General features: G+C 35.8%; 1 protein-coding gene across 6 annotated transcripts in view; it reads left to right on the top strand.

Moving 5' to 3' along the window:
• LOC113044189 (TBC1 domain family member 1-like) overlaps positions 1-24,995 on the top strand; it is a 61,787-nt gene that overhangs the window by 28,864 nt on the left and 7,928 nt on the right. For 5 of the 6 annotated variants that reach the window (XM_026203908.1, XM_026203907.1, XM_026203910.1 and 2 more), the window contains 7 exons: positions 1,543-1,662; positions 2,503-2,639; positions 7,539-7,727; positions 10,367-10,528; positions 11,421-11,582; positions 17,945-18,189; positions 22,703-22,862. In XM_026203908.1, the coding sequence (XP_026059693.1) occupies positions 1,543-1,662; positions 2,503-2,639; positions 7,539-7,727; positions 10,367-10,528; positions 11,421-11,582; positions 17,945-18,189; positions 22,703-22,862 (1,175 nt within the window). The remainder of the gene's footprint in view (positions 1-1,542; positions 1,663-2,502; positions 2,640-7,538; positions 7,728-10,366; positions 10,529-11,420; positions 11,583-17,944; positions 18,190-22,702; positions 22,863-24,995) is intronic. The other variant, XM_026203909.1, reaches the window with a different exon arrangement.

Here is a 24,995-nt window from a genome sequence, read left to right as displayed (position 1 = left end):
CTTGTGTCTCCTTCTGCTTTGTGGGTGACATAAACGCGTTGTCACATTAAAAAAATTATTGCGAAAGAACCTGACGTGAGATTTAAAATAAATTAAAAGAGGCTTCGAGGGAGAGGAATTTGCCTTTATCATTTTTTGTAATCGAGTTAGTCGAGTTATTCGAGGAATCGTTTCAGCCCTACTCTCACGGTACTTTGATGTCATACACTGATCGGTCTGTGCAGCGCCAACACGACTATGGCCAATGGTTCAACACGCCAAATGGTTCACCCAATTCGTTCAATACTTAGAAATGAAATGCCGCTGTGGTTTGCTCGGAGATGAACAGTTCTGATTTGTCTTTATATTTTGGTTGGCAAAATTGAGCAAAACTGACAAAATGTTATCTTAAATAACACAATATTAACTTCTTAATGAACTGTTGTATAAGATGAGTATCACATTTGCACTTGTGTGATATTGCACTTAGCCTACAGCTTGTGTGATATTTCTTAACTATGTGATGTAAATATGAGACAAAATTTCAAACGGGGCCTTTTGCCCCATATCTTGAATTTTAGGGATATTCTCTAGAACTGTATGAAATGGCAGATGATCCACAGGTCTGAGGCGGGGCAAGTGCGTTAAATGCATTGATTATTTAAATTTATCACTTTTCTCCATAATTAATTAATCTAATTAGGACGTTAAATTACAAGCCCTAATTATAACACATGTCTGCTGAAGCCATGAGTTAAATTGTAATATACACTGCTCACTTTTACAACTTAAAATAGTTCTGAAAAATATATATTATTGATTAAATGTATATAGAGGTCTGTGTTTTGTATGGATACTGAGTATGAAGCCTTGGTATTAAGTACAAATAAATTAATTGTTATATTATGCTTACCCACACAATTTAATAATATATATAATCCTGTTGTGTAACTGCCGCTTTTCATTATCATATAATTGTTTGGTGCCGAAAATCAAGTTGCAGTACTGGGGATATACTTTTTCTTCCAAAAGCTATTATAATGTTGTTGTTTGTGTTATTTATGTTCTGTTGTATTGTTTATATTTATTTTAAATTAGCTTTTATTTTTTTATTTGCAGTTTTCATTTTAATTTGACTTTCATTTTTGACTATAATTTGAATTTTAGGTTTGACTTTGACTTTTTTTTTATTTCTATTTATCTTTCATTTTCATTTTAGTTTTACTTTTAGTTTTTTAGTTAACTAATTTCAGTTAGTTGCCAAGATAACATTTATAGTTTTCAATTACAATTAAGCTTTTTATCTAATATTTATATTTCATTTTATTTCAATGATTCAGTTACTACATGAACAAAACTCACCCCAAAATACCACACATTAAATTTCACATGGCTGTTTGGTGCAATTCACCCGAATGTGTTCTCAGTTTTAATTCAACAAGAACAGGATAGATTTCACTTTTGTGCTGTTTCAGTCCATTGTATGTTACAGTGACTCCCTGTCTCACTCTTTTACTCTGTGGCCTCTCTCTTTCTCTCTTTTTCTCATGCTCTATCTTTCAGTCCATCAGGGCTGAGTGGCTTTAGAGCAAGATTACACTCCTCCTCCTCTGTTCCAAATTTCCTCAAATTTCTGGCCCCTGTAGTGGAGAGTGATGATCCCAGTGACTCTCAGAGGAAGAGGTACTCTGTTTATTCTTTGCATTCTGCCAATCCATCTTTCCATTTTTCTGTCTTCCATCTCTGTTCTTTTTCTTCCCCTGCCACAGAGGCTCATGAGGATAAGGACTTAATAGACAAAGATAAATATTCTTGTAATCAGTTAGGATGTGCACCGAAAATCAACTAATTGAGTACTTGTTCCACAGAGTTTTTGGTAATGCATTTTTCTTTTCAGAAGACAAGCATAGACATGATGCTTATTTTGAAACCATTAAAGATGGATAGCCTAGTGTTTGTGAATTAAATGCAGTATCATATTTTAAAAATAAAATAAATGCATCAAAGCATTACAGTGTACACTAATAATACATTATGGTATGTCCTGAACATTAAATTTAACAGTGATAAATTATTAGTGGTTTTAATGATTAAGTTAGTGCTTGATAGTCGCAAGGGTAAAGTACGTTTAAAAAAGTACAAATACATAAAATAATAATATAATAATTTAATAATTTGTAATTATTCTGGCATGTAACACTCCAATTCAGTAAATTCCTTGTGGATAAAATCGAGTCTTGGTACTGGGAATATCATTTCTGATTTAAAAACACCATTATTGCAATGCTATTTCATATTATGGACACAATGTCACATTTTGAAAAGTTAGATACAGTAGATAGATAGTTTACTTGAGTAACTGGAAAAAATTATATATTTTTTTGGTCTTGTTTTATGAGCTTTCAAATTGAATATGCTAATAGAAATGTAATATGTTTTGTCTATTCAAACGGAGGTCTGTGACTGTATGTGTATATATTTGTGAACGGATGCCTTAGCTTATGTATTTCTATGTGTGTTTAGTGATGTGGCGGCCCTATCCAGTCCTGGAGCAGTGTGTGTTGTTGGGGATGACAGTCCATTATGTAGCCGGCGACACTCCTGGAGACAACAGATCTTCTTAAGAGTTGCCACACCACAGAAGGGCTCAGACGCCAAAGGTAACACCCTAGTTGAATAAGTAATGTGAGTACATCGATGCAAAACATCACCTATATCAACTACACTTTACAGTGTAGTGCCTCTACATGCTGCAGGAACTGTTGATGACCACTAGATAGCGCTCTTGCTCATAATTACATGGTAAAAAATTAATTTAAGTGAGTTTGACAACTGACAACCCATCTGGTCTTGATGTTTCTTTTAGCGGGAAAAAAAAGCATTACAGTGATTATCACCTTCATCGTTTCCCCCTCGCACCCAGACATGATTCTGTCAGTGCTTGCTTTTCTTCTTTTCTTGACCTGTTTTATGGATGTCTTTCTTGAGCTGCCAAAACAATAAATCAGGTCTGTAGAAGTTGGTAGCTCGTTAGACTTGGCAACACCTCACAGTAAATGTTGATCTGGATGTCAAAACTCCCCTTAGGTGTGTGTGTGTGTGTGTGTGTGTGTGTGTGAGAATAAGAGAATGAAGATTAATTATTCACACTTTTGTTTAACTTAATAGGTAAAAAAAAAGAAGAAATTTCTGAAAAGGTGTTTAAAATAAGATATGAAGTCACATATAAGTTGCTATTAAATAAAATTGTAATTGTGACATATGAAGTATCAAATACTTTTTTTTCTTTAAAGCTAAAACAAACACATATTTGTGTTAGACTGTGTTTGTATGCTCAATAAAAAGTTGTCCAGTATCTGATTCTGGAGAACTGACTTTTTTTTTTGTTTACGGGAAAATGTATGTTGATTTCTGTGCAGTAATATGAGTACACTTCCTTAAAGCAGAATGCATGCCAAGAGCGCTCTTGTTGGGTGTGTGTTTCTCCAGTATATTTGGGTGTGTCTTGACAAGTGTGTGTCTGCGCTGAATGAAGTAATGTTTGTGTTAATGAGGTAATGTAGGCATGTGTGTGTGTTGGGTGTGGTGTTTTGCAGGAGGTCATGTTAACAGATATCTACAGGAAAGCACCGGCCTTATTGACCTACTTATATGTGTGTGTTTGCACACTTGCAAGGTCTTGGTCTGGGCAAAAACACCACTTATTTACAGAGGGAGTGGCCAGTGTGCGTGTGTGCATGTGCACACGCGTGTGTGTGTGCGTTTGCAGAGGGAGTGACCGGCGCCCAAGTGTCCGAGTGCGTCAGTGTGTCCGCTGTAGCAATCTCCACACATACACCCAAACACATGTGCTGCTCCACCCCACTGGAACTGGGTCAGGTGTGTGTGTGTGTGTGTGCGCGTGATTCCTGATTCCTGAAATTGCTGTTTTGAGAGAAGTTGTATGGGCCTTCTGTTGAAAGCCTTAAATTATGTTAGGCGGAAACATTGTCTGACCAAGACCAAGTGTGTGTGTGTGTGTGTATAAAGGCACTTCAGTTCTCTCAATGTCTTGAGAAGTTGTACTTGACTTGTATATAACGATGTACGCAGGAATCATAAATATTGATTGTAAATGCCTTCCTGCCATTTTTCCTTTATATTTATTATTCTTTCATATTTATTCATTTAAATTATTTATTTTTTTCAGTAAAAAATAAATATAACAATTTGTAATACATTTATGACAGTGAGCCCTTTAAATAATAAAATACATTTTAAATTATGGGTGCGCTGATCCGATATTCAGTATTGGTATTGCTCTGTCCGATACCGGCATTTTCAGTCGGATCAGGGTATCGGTCAGATGAGAAGAATCCAAATCCGATATAGTGCGTATACTATGTTGTGTTATTATTATTAGGGATGCACCGAAATGAAAATTCTTGGCCGAAACCGAAAACCGAAAAAGAGAAAACCAAGGCCGAAAGAAATTATGCATTATACATTATGCTTTATGCTTTGATGCATTTATATTATACATTATAAAAATGTATCCCACTCATGTGTATATTAAATAATAATATACAGGCCTACTGGCCTGCAGAAAGGTTTTAAAATGAACAGTTCTCTCCTAAAAACAAAGTGCATTTAGTTCATGCCACTCATCTGGTGCAGAGACGAGTCTTTTTTTCTGCGCTCTGATCTGTCTCCTGCGCATGGCGCTTCTCCGCATCCAGCGCAGCCTGGATCATTTCCCGTGCGCGCTGCCTTATTTCCGCATACAAGTAATGTTCTTTATAACGCGGATCAAGCACATTCGCGATGAAGTGCAGAGGATCCGAAAAGATCTGAGTGAGAAGTGTGCTAACAGACCCTATAAGACTGTACTTTTCTTTGTTTTTACTTCGTGGTCCGTCTCAATCTCTTTGTTAGGAGACGTTTTAGTGCTGCGAATAAAGGAAGAAGAAGAAAGAGAATGTACTCACTGGTGTGAAGTGAATGTCGCGAGGAGCTTGTGGTCTGCGCTATGCAGGTGCACGTGCAGGTCGCGGTTTCTGTTTGCGTCATCACAACATTTCGGCCGTGTTGTTTCGGTGATAAAAGTCTATCGGCCGAAAATTTTTGGTGGCCGAATATTCGGTGCATCCCTAATTATTATTAAGCCTCACGAAAGCCACATAAACATTATAAAGCACTATATATGTACTACATATATAAATGCACTATATTTCAAGCTGTTCCATAGTTTAGTGTGTGGTACAGATGAATATTCAAGTCAAGTTAATAAACTCTTCGCTGCGTCTGTCTGTCTTCCATTCAGTATTTAAATTGTGGCTCGCATTCGGTTATGACAGTCAAAACGATAAAACTCTCCAGGATGATTAAATGTTCCTAATATTATACTTGATCTGTAAATAAAGATAAATGGCTTTTCAGAAAAAGGAATTTATCTTGATGGAGTTTCGTGCTTTTTCTAAATTGTGTCAATTTCTACCAGATATCTGGTATTGGCAGATGCTCAGATTTTTTGCTATCGGATTGGTATCGGTTCTGAAAAAGTGGTATCGAGCCAGCCCTATTTTATATATAATATATAACTGGCTAAATGAATCTACTAGTGACACTATTTAAAAAAACATTTTTTTTTTAGTTATTGGTGTTTTTGTGGAAATGCTCTTTTCATAGTTATTTGTCTTGGTTAAGCAGTGTTTGTCTGGTCATATGTTTTCAACATGGTGGTCCCCAGAATGAAAAAAGTTTCTCCATAAAAAGAGTCTCCATAAACTTTCTATTCACACACATTTTTTTTTTATGGTAGGTTTCTTGTCCAAGAAAACAAACATTTGCTGTGTATTGGTATTGTATACAGCCACAAATATTTGGACATATGAACTGTCACAATAATAAAGTGAATCTGAGGTATGTTGTCACCACTGGAATGAGAAATTGGGAAAACAAACTCCCTTTTGACAATTATAGGTTTAAAAATCCTATAACCCTTACTGTAAGCCTTAAAAATTGTTTACACTGAGAGCAGCAATATTTTCAGAGAGAGTTGGTAATAAACATTTCTGCAGCACTTATTTTTATGCTAATGAGCTGAGCTGTGCAAATGAGAACATTAACATAAAAGTCCAGTCAGTTTATGATGTTTTTATCTTTCTTTTTTTTTGTCTGTGGGGAGAAAATTGGCTAAAGTGCTAAAGTGGGTTTAGACAAGATCAGGTTTTGTGTGTTACAGGAGTGAGATGAAAGAAAGATGTACAGTATAGTGTGTGGGTGAATGCTGCTTTATTTCAACACTCTGATTTGATTTTTCTTTTCCATGTGATTATGCAGCACAGTATTTTAGGTGATCTCACTCTGTGTTTATACTATATATAACAGTACATTTTATTTTTCTTTATGCACAATTTCTCACTTTGTAAACAAAGGGAATTTTGAGGTCTCGGATCCACCCTATAGTTTGGGTGGTGTTCGCTTTATTTTTAACACCTCTGCCTGTACACATGGACTCTTGTATTTGAGTGTTATGCATGTGTTTGTATTTCTGTGTGTTTTGTGGTGTGCTCTTTTTTTTTCTTTTTTTTTCTTTTCTTTTTTTTTTATGTGTTAATTTTTGCAAACATGAGAGAAAACTTGGAGAACACATGCCATTATGCAATTCGTTTATTGTGTGGAAATCAGAGACTTTTTATTTTAGGTTGTTTTCGTTTCATCATTTACTATGATAGCATGTTAACTGTACATGTTTTCAGCGGTTTCAGTCATATGAATTAAAGCGTTTATTTAGTGTAAGCTTATTAACTTTTATCTGAAGAATTTTAAGCTTACATGAATGATATTTTCTACCAGTGATAAGTAATGGTGATGTTGGTAGTTGATATAAAGATGAGATGGTTATTGATATCGGATTGGTAGCTAATCTATTTGATGTTTGTGTGAACATTCAAATACACTTGTTTGTCATGGCGAGAAATAAAGCACTGTTGTGTTTGTCTTCAATTATTGTAAACAGCCATAAAAATTAATAAGTTACATTTAAGTTGTATTATTTTACCTTTTACTTTACTTGTTGATGTTCTTTTTTCTATTACTCAACTCACTAAAAAACTTGATAAAGTTAGCTTTATTTGTAATCTTTTCTCATATTATTTATTTTTGTTTGTCATTTCTGTTTCTCTTTATTTTATTAATGTTTATTTAATACATTGCAACAATTTTTACTTAATAGGGACAAGTTTGTAAAAGAAAAATGCTGTTAAACATATGTTGTTGTTTTTTTTGTGAATTAAATGGCAATAAATAGATTCATAGTTTTTCATGTCAAACCCATACATTTAGCATTTATTTTGCAGTAAAATTACATATTACTGACTTACCACAATTCAGAATCACAAAACTTATGGTCTAATGACTAACATAAACATAATGATGTTAATAGTTGATGTAGATGTGATGTAGATGTTGTTTACTGTGGATGATATTGGGTGACATTGTTGGTAGTTTATGTTGGCAAATGTTGATAGTTCATATTAATAAAATTTTATTGTGACGTAAACTATTCTGTTTTCCAGAATCCACCTTAGAGGTTGGCAACAGAATGGCGCTAGGAGGCGGAGTGGGGGGCGGGGACAGCATGCTGGAGGCGGTGCCAGAAGAGAGGAAAAAGAAGAGTGGGGCGGAGCTAAGGGCGTTATGGAGGAAGGCAATTCTTCAACAAATTCTCCTGTTGCGGATGGAGAGAGAGAATCAGAAACTACAAGGTGAATCAAAAACAATCACACAATAAATATCATCACTGTGAACATTGTGAATTCTGCATACAAACTGACCGTAGGATACCTTTACAAATTCAATTAACAAAAATGAATTCAATTATGCGACTGATTTTGGTTTTGGATTTGTAGTTGGCTCTAGTCAAAATTGGCCATAAATTATGTTGGCTTATTTAAGTTTGTTATTCCTTTGGTGAATGTTAGTATAATTCTAATTTAATCGCAACATCCAGATTACTAGGTATTATGTTGTAATAAAGCTTAGTTTGTTCTTGCCCTTAAGATTTCTTCAGTGAATGGTATTCAGCATTAAGACTTTTTTTCTTCTTTGGTTCATGTGAATTCACATCTGTTTTTAGTTCATATGCTGCCATCAGATGGGTGATTTGTCTGGCATACGTTCAACTGGCATACACAAAAGCACCTTCCATAAACAGTAGCATGCACACACATTTCTGCCCAATCTGGCACACCCATGTGCTGCCTTACCTGGAAGTCCCTGCTGGAGGTTATGAGATGATCATGACAGGTGAAGAGCTTTGCTCGCCCAGATGCGGTCTGATTTGGATGTGCTCGTGATTGGCAGTGTCACGTCCTGCCCTGCCATGCCCAGTCATGCTTCTCATAACCTGAAAAGAAAGAACAGAAACTTGAAAAGAAAGCAGCCAGACCTATTGAATTGGGTGTTGGCATAAAGAAGTGGGTCAGAAGATATTTACCGGGAAGACTGTCTGCCCTACATCTAGCCTGTGTTTATATTACCACTTTCTCTCTTAATCACGTAACTTCTGATGTTTGATGCTTTGGAGACTTCTAATTCTGCCCTCCCCCCCACTTTCTTTAAAAAATATATATATAAATTTTTTGGGTCTCATGGGTAAGATGGGTGGAGAGGGTATTGTTCTCTTGTTCCTGAAATTTCCTTTCTTGCATCTCTTCCTGTGTTTGTGTGTCTAAATAAGAATTCTCACTGGTGCCAGTGGTCTTACTAATCTTAATACAGTTGTGACGACTGTAAAATGAAGACATTCTTCTGCATGTTGGGCATGTGTTGTCTGCCTCTCCTTTACTCTCCACTTGTTTAACTCTTCCATTTAAAAGAAAGAAAAAATTCAATTACATTGTTGAACTTCAAATAGAAAAAATAGTTATACAGAATTAATAAAAAAGTCCACAACGTTTGTTTTTTATTTTTCATGATATACCAGCAAATGAAAATAAAGCAAATTATCATACATACAACAGTAAGAATACTCTTTCAAACAATCAGCTTTTTTCCAATTCAGTTTTTGTATCCCATGTTTATAAAACAGATTTTAAATATTCTATATGTATACTACAGCTAATAGGTTTGGGGTTAGTCATTTTATTAAATTTTTCTAAAGAAATGAATACTTATATTCTGCAAGGAGACATTAAATTATGCATTGTAGTGTCAGTAAATGTTACAAGATTTCTATTTTAGTTATTTTGTTCTATTAATCCAAGAATTCTGAAAAAAATATGTTCAAATATTGAACAGCAAAAGTGTTTCATTATTTATAATATGTAATGTTTTTTGAGCACCAAATCAGCGTATTAGAATGATTTTTAAAGGATCTGTGGAAAATTGCAATCACACACACACACACACACACACAAAATTGAAATTGGAAAGTAATAATATTTCACGATATTAATGTTACAATATAATTTTTACTGTATTTTTTCACAATTAAATGCAGCCTTAGTGAGCATTAGAGACTTCTTTTAAAAAAGTAAAAAAATCTTACCAACCCCAAACTTTTAAACGGTAGTAAGTAAGTTTGTATCCGATAACCAATATGTACATTTGTTTTTAATTATGATTTTACTTCTTTTTGGCAGAGGAATAAACAGCCTTATCTTCAGACTATGGCAATAAACATAATATATGTATTATAAATTATTTAAAAATGGCAACAAAAACTAATATTGCTGCATATTAGTATTCTTAAATATTGGTATTAAATTAAAATTTAAATTAAATTTATGCATTTAGCAGACGCTTTCATCCAAAGCTACTTATAGTGCATTCAGGCTATCAATTTTTACTTATCATATCATATCATATCATGTGTTCCCGGGGAATCGAACCTACAACCTTGGCTTGATAGCGCAGTGCTCTACCAATTGAGCAACAGGAACACTAAAATGTAAATGTTTCAGTTTTATTTTCTCGTTAGTGTTGGGCTATGTAATTCTTGTCACATCAGAATAAATAAATGTTAAAAAAGTTGTTACTGAAAAAGTTAAGTAAGGTGCCATCGACACCTTTTTTGCTTAGAAAAATGTCAGATGCGGCCAGTGGAATGGGAAAAATTTTGAGATCTCTAGACAGGTTTTTTCAAAGTTGAACGCCGTTTCATGCAAAAGACATCAGACGTGAGTGCAGTGGTCAAACACGTCCGTTTAGATTGTGTTTACATTGGAAAACAATGGAAAATTAGCGCAGTGGAAAGTTAAACACGTTCTGTGTCAACAGACAGTAAGTAATTCAATTGAATACACCTTGGTGTAATGTTGTAAATGTTCTTCCAACTCAACTTATTATCTTTATTCTGCACATTAATCTTAATTTCTTACATTTTCATTCAATGTGTGTACAGCATCAGAGAGTGATCTGCAGTGCAGACGACTGAAGCTGGACTATGAAGAGATCACTCCGTGTCTGAAAGATGTCACACTAGTCTGGGAGAGAATGCTCAGCACCACTGGGAGGTCAAAGGTCAGATTTGACACAGAGGAGATCCACAAAGCTGTGGGACAAGGTAACCCACCCCCCCACACACACACATGTAGATACATATAAATGTTGAAGCTGATGTAACAGTGAGTTGTTAAAGAATGAAGTTTTTCTTAGCAGCCTATTCATTAAGTGTTTTGACACATGGATTAACTGAACTAGACTTGAGTGAAGAGTATGTAATATATTGTTTTACACAGTTTGTGTAAGTTATAGTATAAACGGAGTTAATTTGAGCATTTGTTATTTTAAAGCCTTGAATTAGATTTTTTTGGATCTCCATGCTTGATGTTTATTTGGAGAATGTGTGAATGTATATTCATATAGAAGAGCTGTCTCTTTTGATGGTCAGGTTTTTATAGAGGTAGTTCTGCAGAATGTTTGGTGAGATTGCACACACCTACGCACACAAGCACCTGTTCAAGTTCAGTGCAACTGTGGCATCTACACAAGACATTCATGTACTTGTACAGATGTTACGCAGAGATCATTTCATCACAATGAATCCGGTGTAATTCTTTGCTTTTCTGGTTTATCTATCATAAACTGCAGTGTAGACAAAATGCTGAGTGTTTGCAATTCTGTTTGGTGCCACTAGTGCCACAGAAATGACACAAATAACCTTTTTTTTTTGCACCTGTAGTTGGTTTTGGGTTTGTGATGTATGTGTGTGTCATTTTGGATATGTATGAATGGAGAGGTGTCTGCAGGGATGCGTGTTACCTTTTTACGTCAGTCGTTGCCAATGTTGACTTTGTCTTCTTGAAGTGATTTTATGGACATCCATCTACATGTCAGATGAGATTACACACTAGTGAGAAAGCACTCAAAAACTGAGGTGTTTGTGCTTAAGGCATGTAAACATTCAAAAGATCCATCAATAAAACGCTCTCTTTCTGCTTTTCTCTCTCTCTCAGGTGTTCCCCGTCAGCATCGAGGAGAGATTTGGAAGTTTCTATCAGAGCAGTATTTGTTGAGGAAGGAGGTGCCCTGCACCAAACCTCCTAACAATGACACTCCTTACAAAGAGCTTCTGAAGCAGCTCACATCCCAACAGCATGCCATCCTCATAGACTTGGGTTAGTATTACAAACACAATGGTCTGTGCCACAGCCTAGTGAGCTGTCTTGTTATCTACAGCTTACATAGATGCCATCTAACTCCATTTGGAACACTCTTCATAGGCAACAACTGTGCTTGAAGCTCATCACATGAAACGTACAGGAAACTTAGACCAATTTAAGTCTTCAATGATTTAAATTTAGTGATTTTAGTGAAGTTTGAGTAAGTACTGTATGGTGATCCATACTTAGAATTCATGCTCTGCATTTAACCCATCCAAAGTGCACACACACAGCAGTACACACACACACACACAAACACTAGGGCTGTCACTTTTGTGAAAAAATCATTTTCGATTTTTAAGACATAGGTGTTCATTGAATCGATTGTAAAATCGATTTTCCATGTCTAAGAAAAAAAGACGTTTCCTTTTTAAACATCAAATAACGGACGAACATAAAGAGAGCGCTGGAAACACACAAATCAGCAATATTTCTTATTTATTTTCATGAAGTTTCGTGCATAATAACAAACAGCAATAGAAGTGAAACATTCTCGAAAAAATATATATGCAGAGGGGACTGCTGCCATAACAAAAGAAAAACATCATTGCAGGCTTCAACCCGGCTGAATTTATGATTTAGGTAATTTAAAAAGCTCCAAGATTATTTTAAATAATGATTCAATCCATTTCAAACAACTGTTAAAAAAAATTTAACTTTAAATGGACTTGAGAACAGGCCGTGTGTGTTTTTTTATCGAACGTAACTGACACTTAGGCTAGGCGGCACTAGACAGGCATGAAATGCGCAAAAAGACTAAGGCCATTACAAATCTATTGGACAGGAAAACAAGTCGATCAACATTTTCGGGGTTCAGGGCAGAGCGTTTTTTATTCACTGTATGTCTAGCTGTTGAGAAGACGCCCTCAGACCACACTGATGTCCCAGGGAGGTGGGGGTATTACTGCCAATTTTACACCACAAAAGCCGATCGCTGTCAGCTTGCAATGGTGGCTGCTTTTCATATTTCAGAATCTCCTGTAACTAGATGCGCGAACGAGGCAAATTCGAGTCTACCGCGCTGTGCTAAACGGCTCATTCGCGCTGCGAGACCTCCAGATGCGCGTAAACTTTGTCTTTACATTGACTTAACATTGAAATCATTGGCGCCAGATGCTCTATTCTTGTTTGGTGTGAACGATTTTCTGTCTAGCTTTTGCAACGCATACTGCACTTTCAGAATTTTTTTTTTTTTTCTGCTTTTTTGTGAGTTTTGTTACATCTATATTTTTTTATTGTTTAATTCTTTTAAAATTAATAGTGTATATATTTGGTTAAAATCGATTCCCTATTTTCATTTTCAAAACTTGCTTTGGTTGGTACGATCAATTGTGCAATCGATTTTCAAACTAAAAGTGACAGCCCTAGTGAACACACACCAGGAGCCAGTTATACTGCGGCACCCGGGGTGCAGTTGGGGGTTCGGTGCCTCGCGTGGTATTGCCAGCCTGAGACTCGAACCCACAACCTTAGGGTTAGGAGTCATACTCTCTAACCACTAGTCCACAACCTCCCCCACTTCCCCCAAAATTAAATGTATTTATATTGAAATAATGAATGAAAAATTAAATAAAAAAACATGGAGTCCTTAACTGTTGGGTTCAGTAGTTCATTATATAGTTAATTATAAATGTAATGTAAAAGTATTTAAATGAACTTTTTGGTGTTGAGTGAACATTAGGGGTGTAACGGTTCACAAAATTCACGGTTCGGTTCGATACGATACACTGATGTCACGGTTCGGTTCGGTTCGGTTCGATACGTTTTAGATACAGCAAAATGTAAAAACATCTCAACTTTTCAGAATGCCGCAAGCGCACCGCGGGTCATGTGACAAGAACTAACCAATCAGCTTCATCCTTTCCCGTAACAACGTTGAGAGCTCAGCCAAGATGAAGGATCAGCTGATCATAGTTGTATATGGATTGCAATTTTGAAATAAATTTAGTAGCAGAGCTACTGCAAGCGATTTTTAGAGCTGCAAATCCATTTATCCTTCGCTGAAATTTCCGCGTCTCATGGAGAGAGCAAGTCACTGTTGCTTAGCAAAAACAGACGCCTCATGAGCGCTTCTGCCCAAGCGCTTTGGAAAGGAGGAGAAAGACGCGCATAGCGTTTTCCACGCGTTTTTAGGCACGATATGTGAATGGCCCCTAAGGCGCTCGCTCACTCAGCACGCGCTGAAGGCTCGTTGCAAAATGTCGAATGCATTTAACAGACCAGAAATATAAGATCCTAAAATAACCAACAGGTCTGGTGTTTGGGTTGGATTCCCTGTAAGCTATAGTTTCTAAATGCTGCAGGGATAGTTTGCTGCGTGCATGTTTCTCCTTTTTTTTGTCTTTTCCCAGATAGTACTGACGCATATATCCCAGATATTCCCGCTGGTGTTTTTTTTTTTTTTTTTTTTTTATTCCCGCTGGTGTACCCTGTCATGTTGCAGATGCGACATACCGTTGTTTTTTTATCCACCACTCTCTTGCCATCACCATTATAGCTTAAAGGGAATCCAAAGTGCACCCAAACACCAGACCTGTTGGTTATTGGAGGATCTTCTCATTTCTAGTCTGTTAAACGCATTGGCTATTTTGCAACGAGCCTTCAGCGCGTACTGAGTGAGCGAGCGCCTGCTGAGTAGCCTAACATAAACATATAAGATGGTGTTTTTTTCTTCTTCGGGAGTGTCAGGGGCGTTGCCTGTTACGTTGTTTGGGTTATTGGGCTACCTTGTTGAACGCATATCATTATATTTCTCTCTCTCTCTCTCTTTTTTTTTTTTTTTTCAAATATAATTAATTACTCCAACGAACCGTTTCAATACGAATACGCTTATTGTTACACCCCTAGTGAACATATATACATATATTATTTATTATTTTAATACTGTTAAAAATTGTTATCAATAAGTTTTTTTTTTTTTTTTAATAAAATAATATTCCACAAAAAATAAGCAACACGACTGTTTTCAACAGTGATAACAATAAATATTTGAATGATTTCTGAAGGGTCATGTGACACTAAATTTTGGAGTAATAGCTGCTGAAAATTCAGCTGTGCTATCACAAGAATAAATTACATTTAAAATATTTTAAAATAAAAAAAGAATGTTTTTATTTTAAATCCCAATAATACTGTTTTACTTTATTTTGCACAAGAAACGTCCTGTAAAAAAACACAAAGAATCTTCCTGAGTGTGTGAATGTAATATTTTTGTAATATCAATTATTTTATTTCACTTGTGTCTGACGTGAAAAGTTATAAAAAAAGTTATTAAATACAGTTATTAAAAAGCAGTACAGTGGAACTGGCCTTTAAATTGCTATCCTGGTAAGCAGCTTAATAGGTTTTGGAACAATTACTGTACTCCTTTTGTCCATTAGTACTTATTGTAGTAAAGTATTATTGTACTTGTTATAGGCTCATTGTAGTAAACTGCATGTGTGTCTCACAGTTGCTCAGGATGTTTTGCCTCAGAAATGTCTTGAGCAACAGAGACATGTCCAGTTGATTAACTCAACAAGACAAGCTTGCTTAATGTTGTTCTAGCATGGTGAAAAACAGCTATTCTGCCTTTCTCTTTCAAATACACACTACCTTCTACCTGTACATGCTCATGCTTGCCCTGGAATTTTTTCAAAAATTGTCATCCAAGTATACACAAAAGTCTCTATTCTTTACAAAATGATCATTACCGCCTTTATTATAGAGAACAACTTCTGCAGAACCTCGGGCTGAATGAATGGTTGAGACACTAGCGGAGATGGACAGATGTGAAGATGGAGAGATTAATGGGGAGGCTTAGACATAGAAAAGGGAGGTGTCAGTGGCTCTCAGAACAGTGACAGCAGAGAGAAAGAGAGATAGATAGCGTTGCAACACAGGAAGAAACCTAATCTTATAGGAATGTATATTGTTTGTAGGAAGACGCCAAGTCAGACATTAATATATATTTGTATATTAATCTAAACTGTATTCAATTAGTGATTATTAGTAAGAACTTGTTTTTAAGTAAGGTAAAAACTTAATGCATAAAAGCATCTACTAAATGAGTAAATGTAAATTGATACAATATTTCAGTTTTCATTTCATTATATTCCACTTCAGGTGCATACATAGGGCCAGCTTTACTAACAGCTTGCACCAGCACAAACCTTCTTTTAGCATTAAAATAGTACTGTTAGGATTTACTAAAGATGCGCAGTGATAAATTAGCACTAAAAAAGGTGGGGACAATGTTATTTTTGCGCCTGACATTATTGAATATGCATTTGTAGGAATTTCCCTTTCAAACGCAAAATTTATGACAGTATTAAAATGAATCACGCAACGTGATTTACTAATGTTTGCGCTCGTCAAATTGCTGTTATTTGTGACATTATTTAACGCCAAAAGAAAAACGTTGCAACATTTTGTGCTTGCATTGGCTGCAATTGTTGTTGCTTGGAGGCACAGCAGAGAACAGAGAGCGCATGGTAGCAGGGAGAGGATTTTATCCACAAGTATTCATTTATTTGGAATGTCAGAAGAACACATTATCCCAATGTATCATTTGCCAAGCCATGTTGTTTTTGATTTGCTTCAGGAAATAAGACAACCTGGAACCCTTAATTAGTATCGATTCCCAGTTTCGATTCCATTGTGATTGAATAATGAAATCAAACATTTATCTCGTGTCTCTATTTTGCAAACCATTTATTGGAGCTGAAAATTGGACTCTTTAAGAGCTGTTTGTGTGCAAAATAATAATAATTAAAAGCAAATGTGTCATATTACATATTCATCTGATCTTATGGCTGTTTGAGAGAAAAAAAACCCTACTGAACAACTAAACAAAACCACGTAATTTATGAATGAATGATTCAATGACTCACTCAAGATGTACTTGTTTCATTACTGGATGAATCAGCGTTCTTGAATGAATCTCTTGTATGATTCTAAGAGAAATACATTTTAACAGCTTCTTTTCGCTTTTTAAAAATCTATTAAATTAAAGTGCTTTGTCATGTTGGTGGTGACACCTCTCTTGCAACATGTTTAGCTGTCAAAGATATTATACGTAGCTTTTTTGGGGTATTCTCATCGTAAATGTAGCCAAACTTTGGAGCATTTAGATTAGCAAGCAAAGGTCCTGGCAGATTGCTAGGTCTGGTCTCACAGATGAAAAAATATAGGAATCGATAAATGGAATCGTAATTTTAATTTGACAAGTATTCCATTCCTGACCTTAAGTATCCAATTCTGGAATCGGAATCGATTATCAATTCCCAACTCTAACTAGGAGTCATGCAATTCCAGGTCTATAAAAAGTTCTTGCAATCCTTCATTTTTTGGCCTCCGGTTCTTTTTTAACATACTGTGGCTTCTTTATTTCTTTGTTCTTTATTTGCGACTATGCTTATCTGCGCTGTGCTTGCTGTATTGCATTGGTCATGGTCAATATGTAAATGAGATGTTGTCTCTTCTTGAGTGTTCTTTAATTTGCATGATGGTAGTAAATCACCCGCAGAAATTTCCATGCCCATCGCCGCTTTTTCGGAACTGTGCTTGGATGCTTGGATTTACCCTATTTAGTAAAACTGGCCCATAATCTACATTTTGTAAATTTCCTGTTTTCTGTTTTCATGTAATAGTAAAAGTTATTTTTTTAATGGTCAGAGCTGGAAACACAGAAATGTAATATAATTTTTTTTTGTTGGGCACCTGGACATTGTGAATTCCCAAGAAATGAACGAGTGGATGCTGCTGCTAAAGCAGCACTTTCCACAGATATTAAAAAGTGTTCCATACCACCCACTGATCTTAAAACTACTATAATATCATTAAATGGACAACTGAATTGTGTCCACGTACGAACAGCAAACTGTATGAAATGTCGGATCTTCATTTTCAATCTCCGATTGGATCTGATAATAAAAATGTATGCTATATTTATTATTTATTTATTGTGTAACTTAAGTGTACAAATACTTGGCCTTTTTATGAACCTACATGAGAGAAGCATTGTGGTAATATAAGCATTTACTGGAGAATTGATAACCTGGTTGATGATACAAAATCAAATATTGGAGCCCTAGTCTGTTCTGTTCCTTTTGTTAATTCTTTCTTTCTACGTGTGGCTAAATTGCTGCACACCCCTGAGAGTAACCCTCTGAATCAGACTAAACACAAGAGGAGGAGATTGAGCTAAAGGGTGGGGTGGGGATGGGGGTCATATGCCTCTGCCAACTTAAACAACAACAGCAGCATTGTTTTACTCAGGCTGCACTGAAAAAAAAAAAAAAAGAATACTTGAATGATTTTTCTTCTTCCTCTCCCAGGACGTACATTTCCCACTCATCCGTATTTCAGCGCTCAGCTGGGTGCTGGCCAGCTTTCTCTCTATAATCTACTGAAGGCATATTCTCTGCTGGACCCAGAGGTGGGTTACTGCCAGGGCTTGAGTTTTGTGGCCGGCGTGTTGCTGCTCCATATGAGTGAGGAGGATGCATTCCACATGCTCAAATTCCTTATGTATGACATGGGGCTGCGCAAACAGTACAGGCCTGATATGATCATACTTCAGGTACAGTAACATTAACATTGTCACGTATGGTAGATGACATCAAATAGTTTTTTTCCCTACTTAATGTTTTACACCTGAGCAGTGCTTTCAACACGTTTAAAAATGATGTACACAAATGAAAAGACTGTAGCCATATTAGTCGATTTTATTCTATCTGAGGGTGTTTATCCTGTATGGCAACTGCTATGTTTAGGTCACATGACCGGACAAATACTACTCACTTTATTTCAGTATGTTAGTTAGAAAAATCTGCTTTGTTTTCCATTGAAGAAAAAAATGGAATGGTTTGATAGAATTTAATCATAAATAATTACAATTTTTATAAATCCTTTTTAATAATCATTATGTGTAGGTTTATCAGTGATTGGATAAATGGTGAGTCCTACAGTATTAGATTCTCTGTAGTTTCTCTGGTTTCCATGTACTACCGTTTAAATCATAAAAAAAAAAAAAAAATTAAAACATCATCATTAATCAAATAATGATCATCATTCGAACAACATCATTAATCAGAATTCACTGTAAAGACATTTCTAATGTTACAAAAGATTTCTATTCAAACTAATTCCTAAAAATGTTTAGAATTCTTTAATGTTTTGAACGTTGCTCATAATGAGAAATGTTTCTTGATAATTTCTGAAGGATAATGTGACACTCAAGACTCTGTGATCAATTTTCACTAATGGCTGCTGAACATTAATCTTAACCTGCCATCACAGGAATAAATTACATTTTAAAATATATATAAAACAGAAAATGGTATATTAAATTGTAGAAATGTTTCATAATATTACTGATAGACCTTAGTAAAAAAAAGTTATATATTTAAAATACATTCATTACATACTAAGCATTGTTCAAATCTATTAACATATTTACTGACATCGCTCAAGACTTACTGATATGATAGTTATAAGTAAAACGTTTATTTTGAGTACGATTTGTGCACAATGCACATTTCTAAACATTAACCCTTGAATGTGTTTTTAATGTCACTACTGATGAGGATTGTATGATCTTTGAATAATATTGGTTTTTAAATGCAAAATATTTAAAGTGGACCTGAAGTATACTTGCAATCGTTCCTAGGGCTGTAGTACTCGAGTCTGGTCTTGGACTCGAGTCCGGACTCGAGACATTTTTCTGTCGTCTCGGACTTTTCTCGGACTCGTTGAATTTGCACTCGGACTTGTCTCGGACTTGGCCATTGGACTCGCCAAGTCTTCTAGTTGGTCTCGACCGAGTCCAGCAAAAAAAAATAAATGTATCCTTCAATACAAAACCACATTTGCATGATGTCGCGACTGAAAACGTGTGGAAAACGCTAGGCGCGCCGCTCTCCTTATTTCCAAAGCACTCTGTAATCTATGCTCGCGCTCCAGTGGCGTCTGCTGTTGCTGGGCAACCATGACCCGCTCTCCATGATGACGCAGAAGTTTCAGCAAAGAATAAATGGATTTCCAGCACTTAAAATCACTTGCAGTAGCTCTGCTAATAGATTCATTTAAAAAATGGCTATCCTTGTACAGCTATGATCATCTGTTTCTCCATCTTAGCTTTCAGTATTGTTCCGGGAAAGGATGTGCATGACCAGCGGTGCACTTACTGCGACCTGAAAAGTTTAGATTTTTCTAATTTAATTTTCTACCTGTTAGATTGTGTTTTATTTACGTCTACACCTAGATACACCTACACCTACACCAAACGTCCCCTTTACAACAATAATTAAATAATTATTGTTGTACAGTATAGGGGTTGCAACACTACAGATTTCTAGTAGTCGATTTTTTTTTTATAAAAAAATGCTTGAGTTAGGCTACTGGCTGTTACATGACAATTTAAATATGTAATGCCATATCCATTAAAAAAAAAAAAAAAAGATTTAGTGTTTTCATTTGCAATAGCATGAACCACGAGTCGAGTATTTGTATCTAATCACAAAATGTTTCCTATCTGCATTCGGATACAACATCGTAGATTTACTTGATAAGGCTGTTATGACTTTTTATATTTTTTTCGTAGTTATCACTGAACAAGTATGTCGTGTTAAACTGAAATAATTATTAATTTCTAAAATAATATTTATCGTGCAAGCAGAGAGATGTCATGACAAACGTTTAGTAATCATTTGAACACGACTGAATCCATTCAATGCACACATTCTCATTACGCAGAACACTTTAAGCGAGTCTTAATGTTAATGAACTTCACTAAACAGATGTGTGTGTTCCGCGCAAACCAGCAAAAGGTAAAGATGCAAACATGTAGGACAAGTGGACAATGTATCCGTATCTAAGCTGATTATTAGCTTACTCTTGAGAGAGAACTGATTTGGTTTTTGAGAGACTGAGACGCGCAGCACTGCTGTTTGATTGGAGAGCGCGCTGTGCTTATTCCATTCATTCGGATCATATCGTAGCCTAAGCTTTAAATCATTGCCTTTTAAATATATACAAATACTATAACGTGTATGATGTATTATTATAGGTAAAATTACTCTTGTATCGCTCTGATTTCTGAGAGGTACGCAGAGAGGCGACAACAATGCGGTGTTTGATTTGCGCTCTTTTCACTCGTAAAGTTTACATTCATTCACTTCTGGCGCTGATGCCCTGGCTCACCTGTTATCTAGCAAACACCAGACTGTGTCAGCTTCAGCCGAGTATTCAGGCAGAATTATTCATTGTGCGTTATTCGTTTTTAAAGCCATTATCCTTGCCATTCCGAAGGCATTCGGCTTCAGGCACAACCCTAATTATTACATTACATATTTTATTTTTACATGCAACATAGATAAGGTCATATAGTAACAGCTCCACGCAATATTGTAATTCTAAAATTCAAGTCGTACTTGCAAACACTTTGTATGCATTATGGTTAATGCATGCTGGAGTAGTCGATTGTTTCCGACAGCGCTCGACTAGTACAGTATGACAAAAATATCGCTGTATTTATGTGCGCATGCCCAGTAGAGCCAAACGTATCCCTTCTAGCCTTGCTGCGCGCATTTGTCATATGCCGATCTTTGCGTGTGTCTGTGCATTGTGCCAAGGCATCAGTCATTTTATTTTTTGACCACAGACATAATGTCAGCAAAAGCAGCATTATTAAGTAAATAAAATGAAAATAAAGTACATAAAAATAATTTGACCTTACAGCTCCAAACTCTGTTCTAGAGGGCCAGTGTCCTTTATAGTTTAGCTCCCAGGGTCGGACTGGGGGTAAAACCAGTACTCATTACCAGGGCCTCAAAGGAAGAGAGGGCCCTTGAAAAGTATGAATCTGAAATATATTTTATTTTACCTGGATATTTTCATGGGTGGGGGCCATGGGGGCCCATCAAGACTGCCTATGCATAGGGCCCGGGATCTTGTGTAACGCCCCTGTTAGCTTTAACCCTAATTATACACACTTGAACCTAATCAAGCTCTTACTAGACACACTAATCTTGCAGGTGTGTTAGGGCCAGTTGGAGCTAAACTTTTCAGGACATTGGCCCTTCAGGATGTAGTTTGGAGACCCCTGTCCTACAGAGTTGTTACTTTGCACATGCTTTTTGATCATTACAAATAATAATGTAAATAAATTTTCTTAGAATAGGAGATATGCTGTCTCGCTCATCACAAACATTATCAGTAGTTAAGTATGTGGTCTTGAAGAGGACCCTTTTTTCTTTCATTTGGACTCGGTCTTGGACTTGGACTCAAAACTTTTGGACTTGGACTTGACTTTGACTCGAACCTCTTTGGACTCGGTCTTGACTTGGTCTCGACTAGTCCTGGACTTGGACTTGACTTGGACTCGACAAAGCTGGACTTGACTACAGCTCTAATCGTTCCACTCTAGAACAATCATGCTTAGTTGCTCTCCAACACTACTTCTGCACAATTAATTACAGAATCAGATGTTCCAATTAAGTATACTAAGTACAATTAGAGGGTATTTCTAAATACATAAATGTATTTATAGTATACCTAGCATGAAATAAATGTATTTCAAAGTATATTTATTTTTTACTAGGGGAGGTTTCCTGATTTCAGCATGACCACATGTTCTGCTTCTGCCCTACAAAACCAAAATGTGAAATACAAACAATGATATTTCACAGATGATTGTTCTAAAGACCTAATTTAAATTGTGTTCAGTTCACTTCATATTCAGTAATGCAGTACATTCCTTTATATTGCATTTACGGCAACCATAAATCAAATCAACATAATCAATCACGTAATATATAAGCTCTGACAGCTCTGATACAAATCAAGCAAAAAAAAAAAAAAAACTCCACAGCCAAGCATGCAAGAAGAATCTGTTACGATAACTGTATGCAGTGCTCAATAATGACATCACAACCAAGCAACAAGGTTCATTAGATGAGAGAGGTTGTTTTAGTGTGTTAGGACTGGGTTAAATTATACAGTTTAATTAAATCATAGCAATATTTTGGCGGGCATTTTTTATTTTCTTCTGATTAAAATGGTCAGTAACTGTTTTGCTCTTCGTTCTTTCTTAGATTCAGATGTATCAGCTGTCCCGTCTGCTGCATGATTATCACAGGGAGCTGTACACTCATCTGGAGCTGTACGAGATCGGCCCCAGTCTCTACGCCGCTCCCTGGTTCCTCACCGCCTTTGCGTCACACTTCCCTCTTGGATTTGTGGCTCGAGTGTTCGGTGAATGCACACACCCTCAGAAACTCTTCAATACACAAACACACTCTCAGTACACACTTCCAATCAAAACAAGTTCCTGAGATTGCCCTTTACCACAATGCTTTTTATAATTATACATTTAACAAACACGTTTATTTAAAGCAGGGACAGTCCCTTTGGACAAGCTCCTTTCTCAAGGGCATAATAGTGAGTTGTGTGCAACCTACAAACCTCGGGTTTTGTTAGCAGCTCAGATGTTTAACCACCGAGCCATACCAGCCACAGATTAAAAGCATCTTCTTTTGAAATAAAAAGTAAAAAATGAAACCGTGTTTGGAGATATCAGCAGGCTGATCAGATGCCAGTGTGGTAGATGGTGATGGATTGTCATTCTCTCGATTTCCTTAGAAGTGTTTATGAAGATGGCCTACATGTCTGGCATTCTTTTGTCTGGAAGCACACTATGGAACACATATAACAGCGCATTCTCTCTCTTTTGTCGTTACCATATACCGTCAGGTGCACACGTATCTGCACGTACACAGACACACCCTGTCTACTGAGAGATATTAACAAAATGTTGGAAGTTGGCATCAGTTTTCATCTTGAGGTGTGGTTTTTCAAGTTGGGGAAGAATTTTTGCACCTGGGTTTATATTTTTTATATTTTTATTTTTACTTTATATGCTATTTTTCTCCTTTAAGTGGTGACTGCTATTGCATATGCTTTCTTAAAACCCTAACCCTAAGTCTATTTTTGTCGCATAATTCATCCTGAATCGTTTATGCTGCTCCCATGAATAATAAGTCATGTGTCTTATTATTGTTATATATAACAATTGAAAAGGCAGCTGCAGTCAGAAAATAAATAAATCAGTTCACTTTGTATCAGATTTTAGAAAATACATAAGTTCAGAAAAATATTCTTTAGAACAGTAAAATTATTGTATGTATGATGGTATTGTTCCTAAATTCACTACTAAGCATCTTCATAAATACTTTACATTCATTTATTTTGTCAGAATGTTAAATTCTCTGACTCTGTTTATCCTTTGCATCACGCTTTATCTTTTGTGGACATGCTAAAGTTAATTATGCATAGTAATCAGAATCACTGATGCCTAACGACTGGCGCTAACCTTGTTTTGCTTAATCACAGTTCCGTGACACTGTGTGTGGTGTGATTATAAGGGTGAATGTCATTGACCTTGTGACACACACACACTCACATACCTTTTTCCATGGGTAATCGTTTGAACCATGTTGAAGCATCTCGTTTTCCACACACTGACTTCCACATACACATTTCTATTGACATTTCTTTGCCTTTACATGGACATACTAACACTTAAAAACAAACACAACTCTCAACAATTTTTACTACTATACTGCTTTTTTCATTGTTATATATATATATATATATATATATATATATATATATATATATATATATATATATATATATATATATATATATATATATATATATATATATGTATATGTATTACAGCATGACACTGAGAAAAAAAAAATCAATATATTAAATAATATAAAAATCACTATTAAAATTAAATAATGTATTGTTTAATTAAAATTTTATTCAGTATTGTCTTTATTCATAATGCACAGCTAGGTGGCCATTAAATTATTTTAAAGCATGATTTTGAGAAAAAATGTATAATTATTACCAATACCATCTTTTTTTTTTTTTTTTTTTTTTTTTTTACATTTATTTAACTACTGGTTTTATTTTAAAGGGGTCATATGACTTTGGTATAAAATAACATTATTTTGTATATTTGATGTAATGAAATGTATTTATGTGGTTTAAGGTTAAAAAAAACTTTGGTTCAGGTTAAAAAAAAAAAATTCCACACACTGTACATTATTTTTTCTCCTGTATGCCCCGCCTTTCTGAAACGGGTAGATTTTTTACAATACTCATCCTTCTGAAAAGCAAGGTGTACGCTGATTGGCCGGCTGTCCAGTACGTTGTGATTGGCCGAATACTTCATGTGTGACGGAAAATGTCACACCCCTTCACATTAGAGCCCGACCGATATATCGGCCGGCCGATATTATCGGCCGATATGAGCTTATTGCATTTAAATCGGCATCGGCGTTTATAATGGCCGATGGAACATGAGAAACGGAG

The sequence above is a fragment of the Carassius auratus genome, chromosome 26 (genome assembly GCF_003368295.1).
Source record: "Carassius auratus strain Wakin chromosome 26, ASM336829v1, whole genome shotgun sequence".
NCBI classification, from domain to species: Eukaryota; Metazoa; Chordata; class Actinopteri; order Cypriniformes; family Cyprinidae; genus Carassius; species Carassius auratus.
The sequence above is the reverse complement of the archived record's forward strand: the minus strand, read 5'-3'. Positions and strand labels throughout refer to the sequence as shown.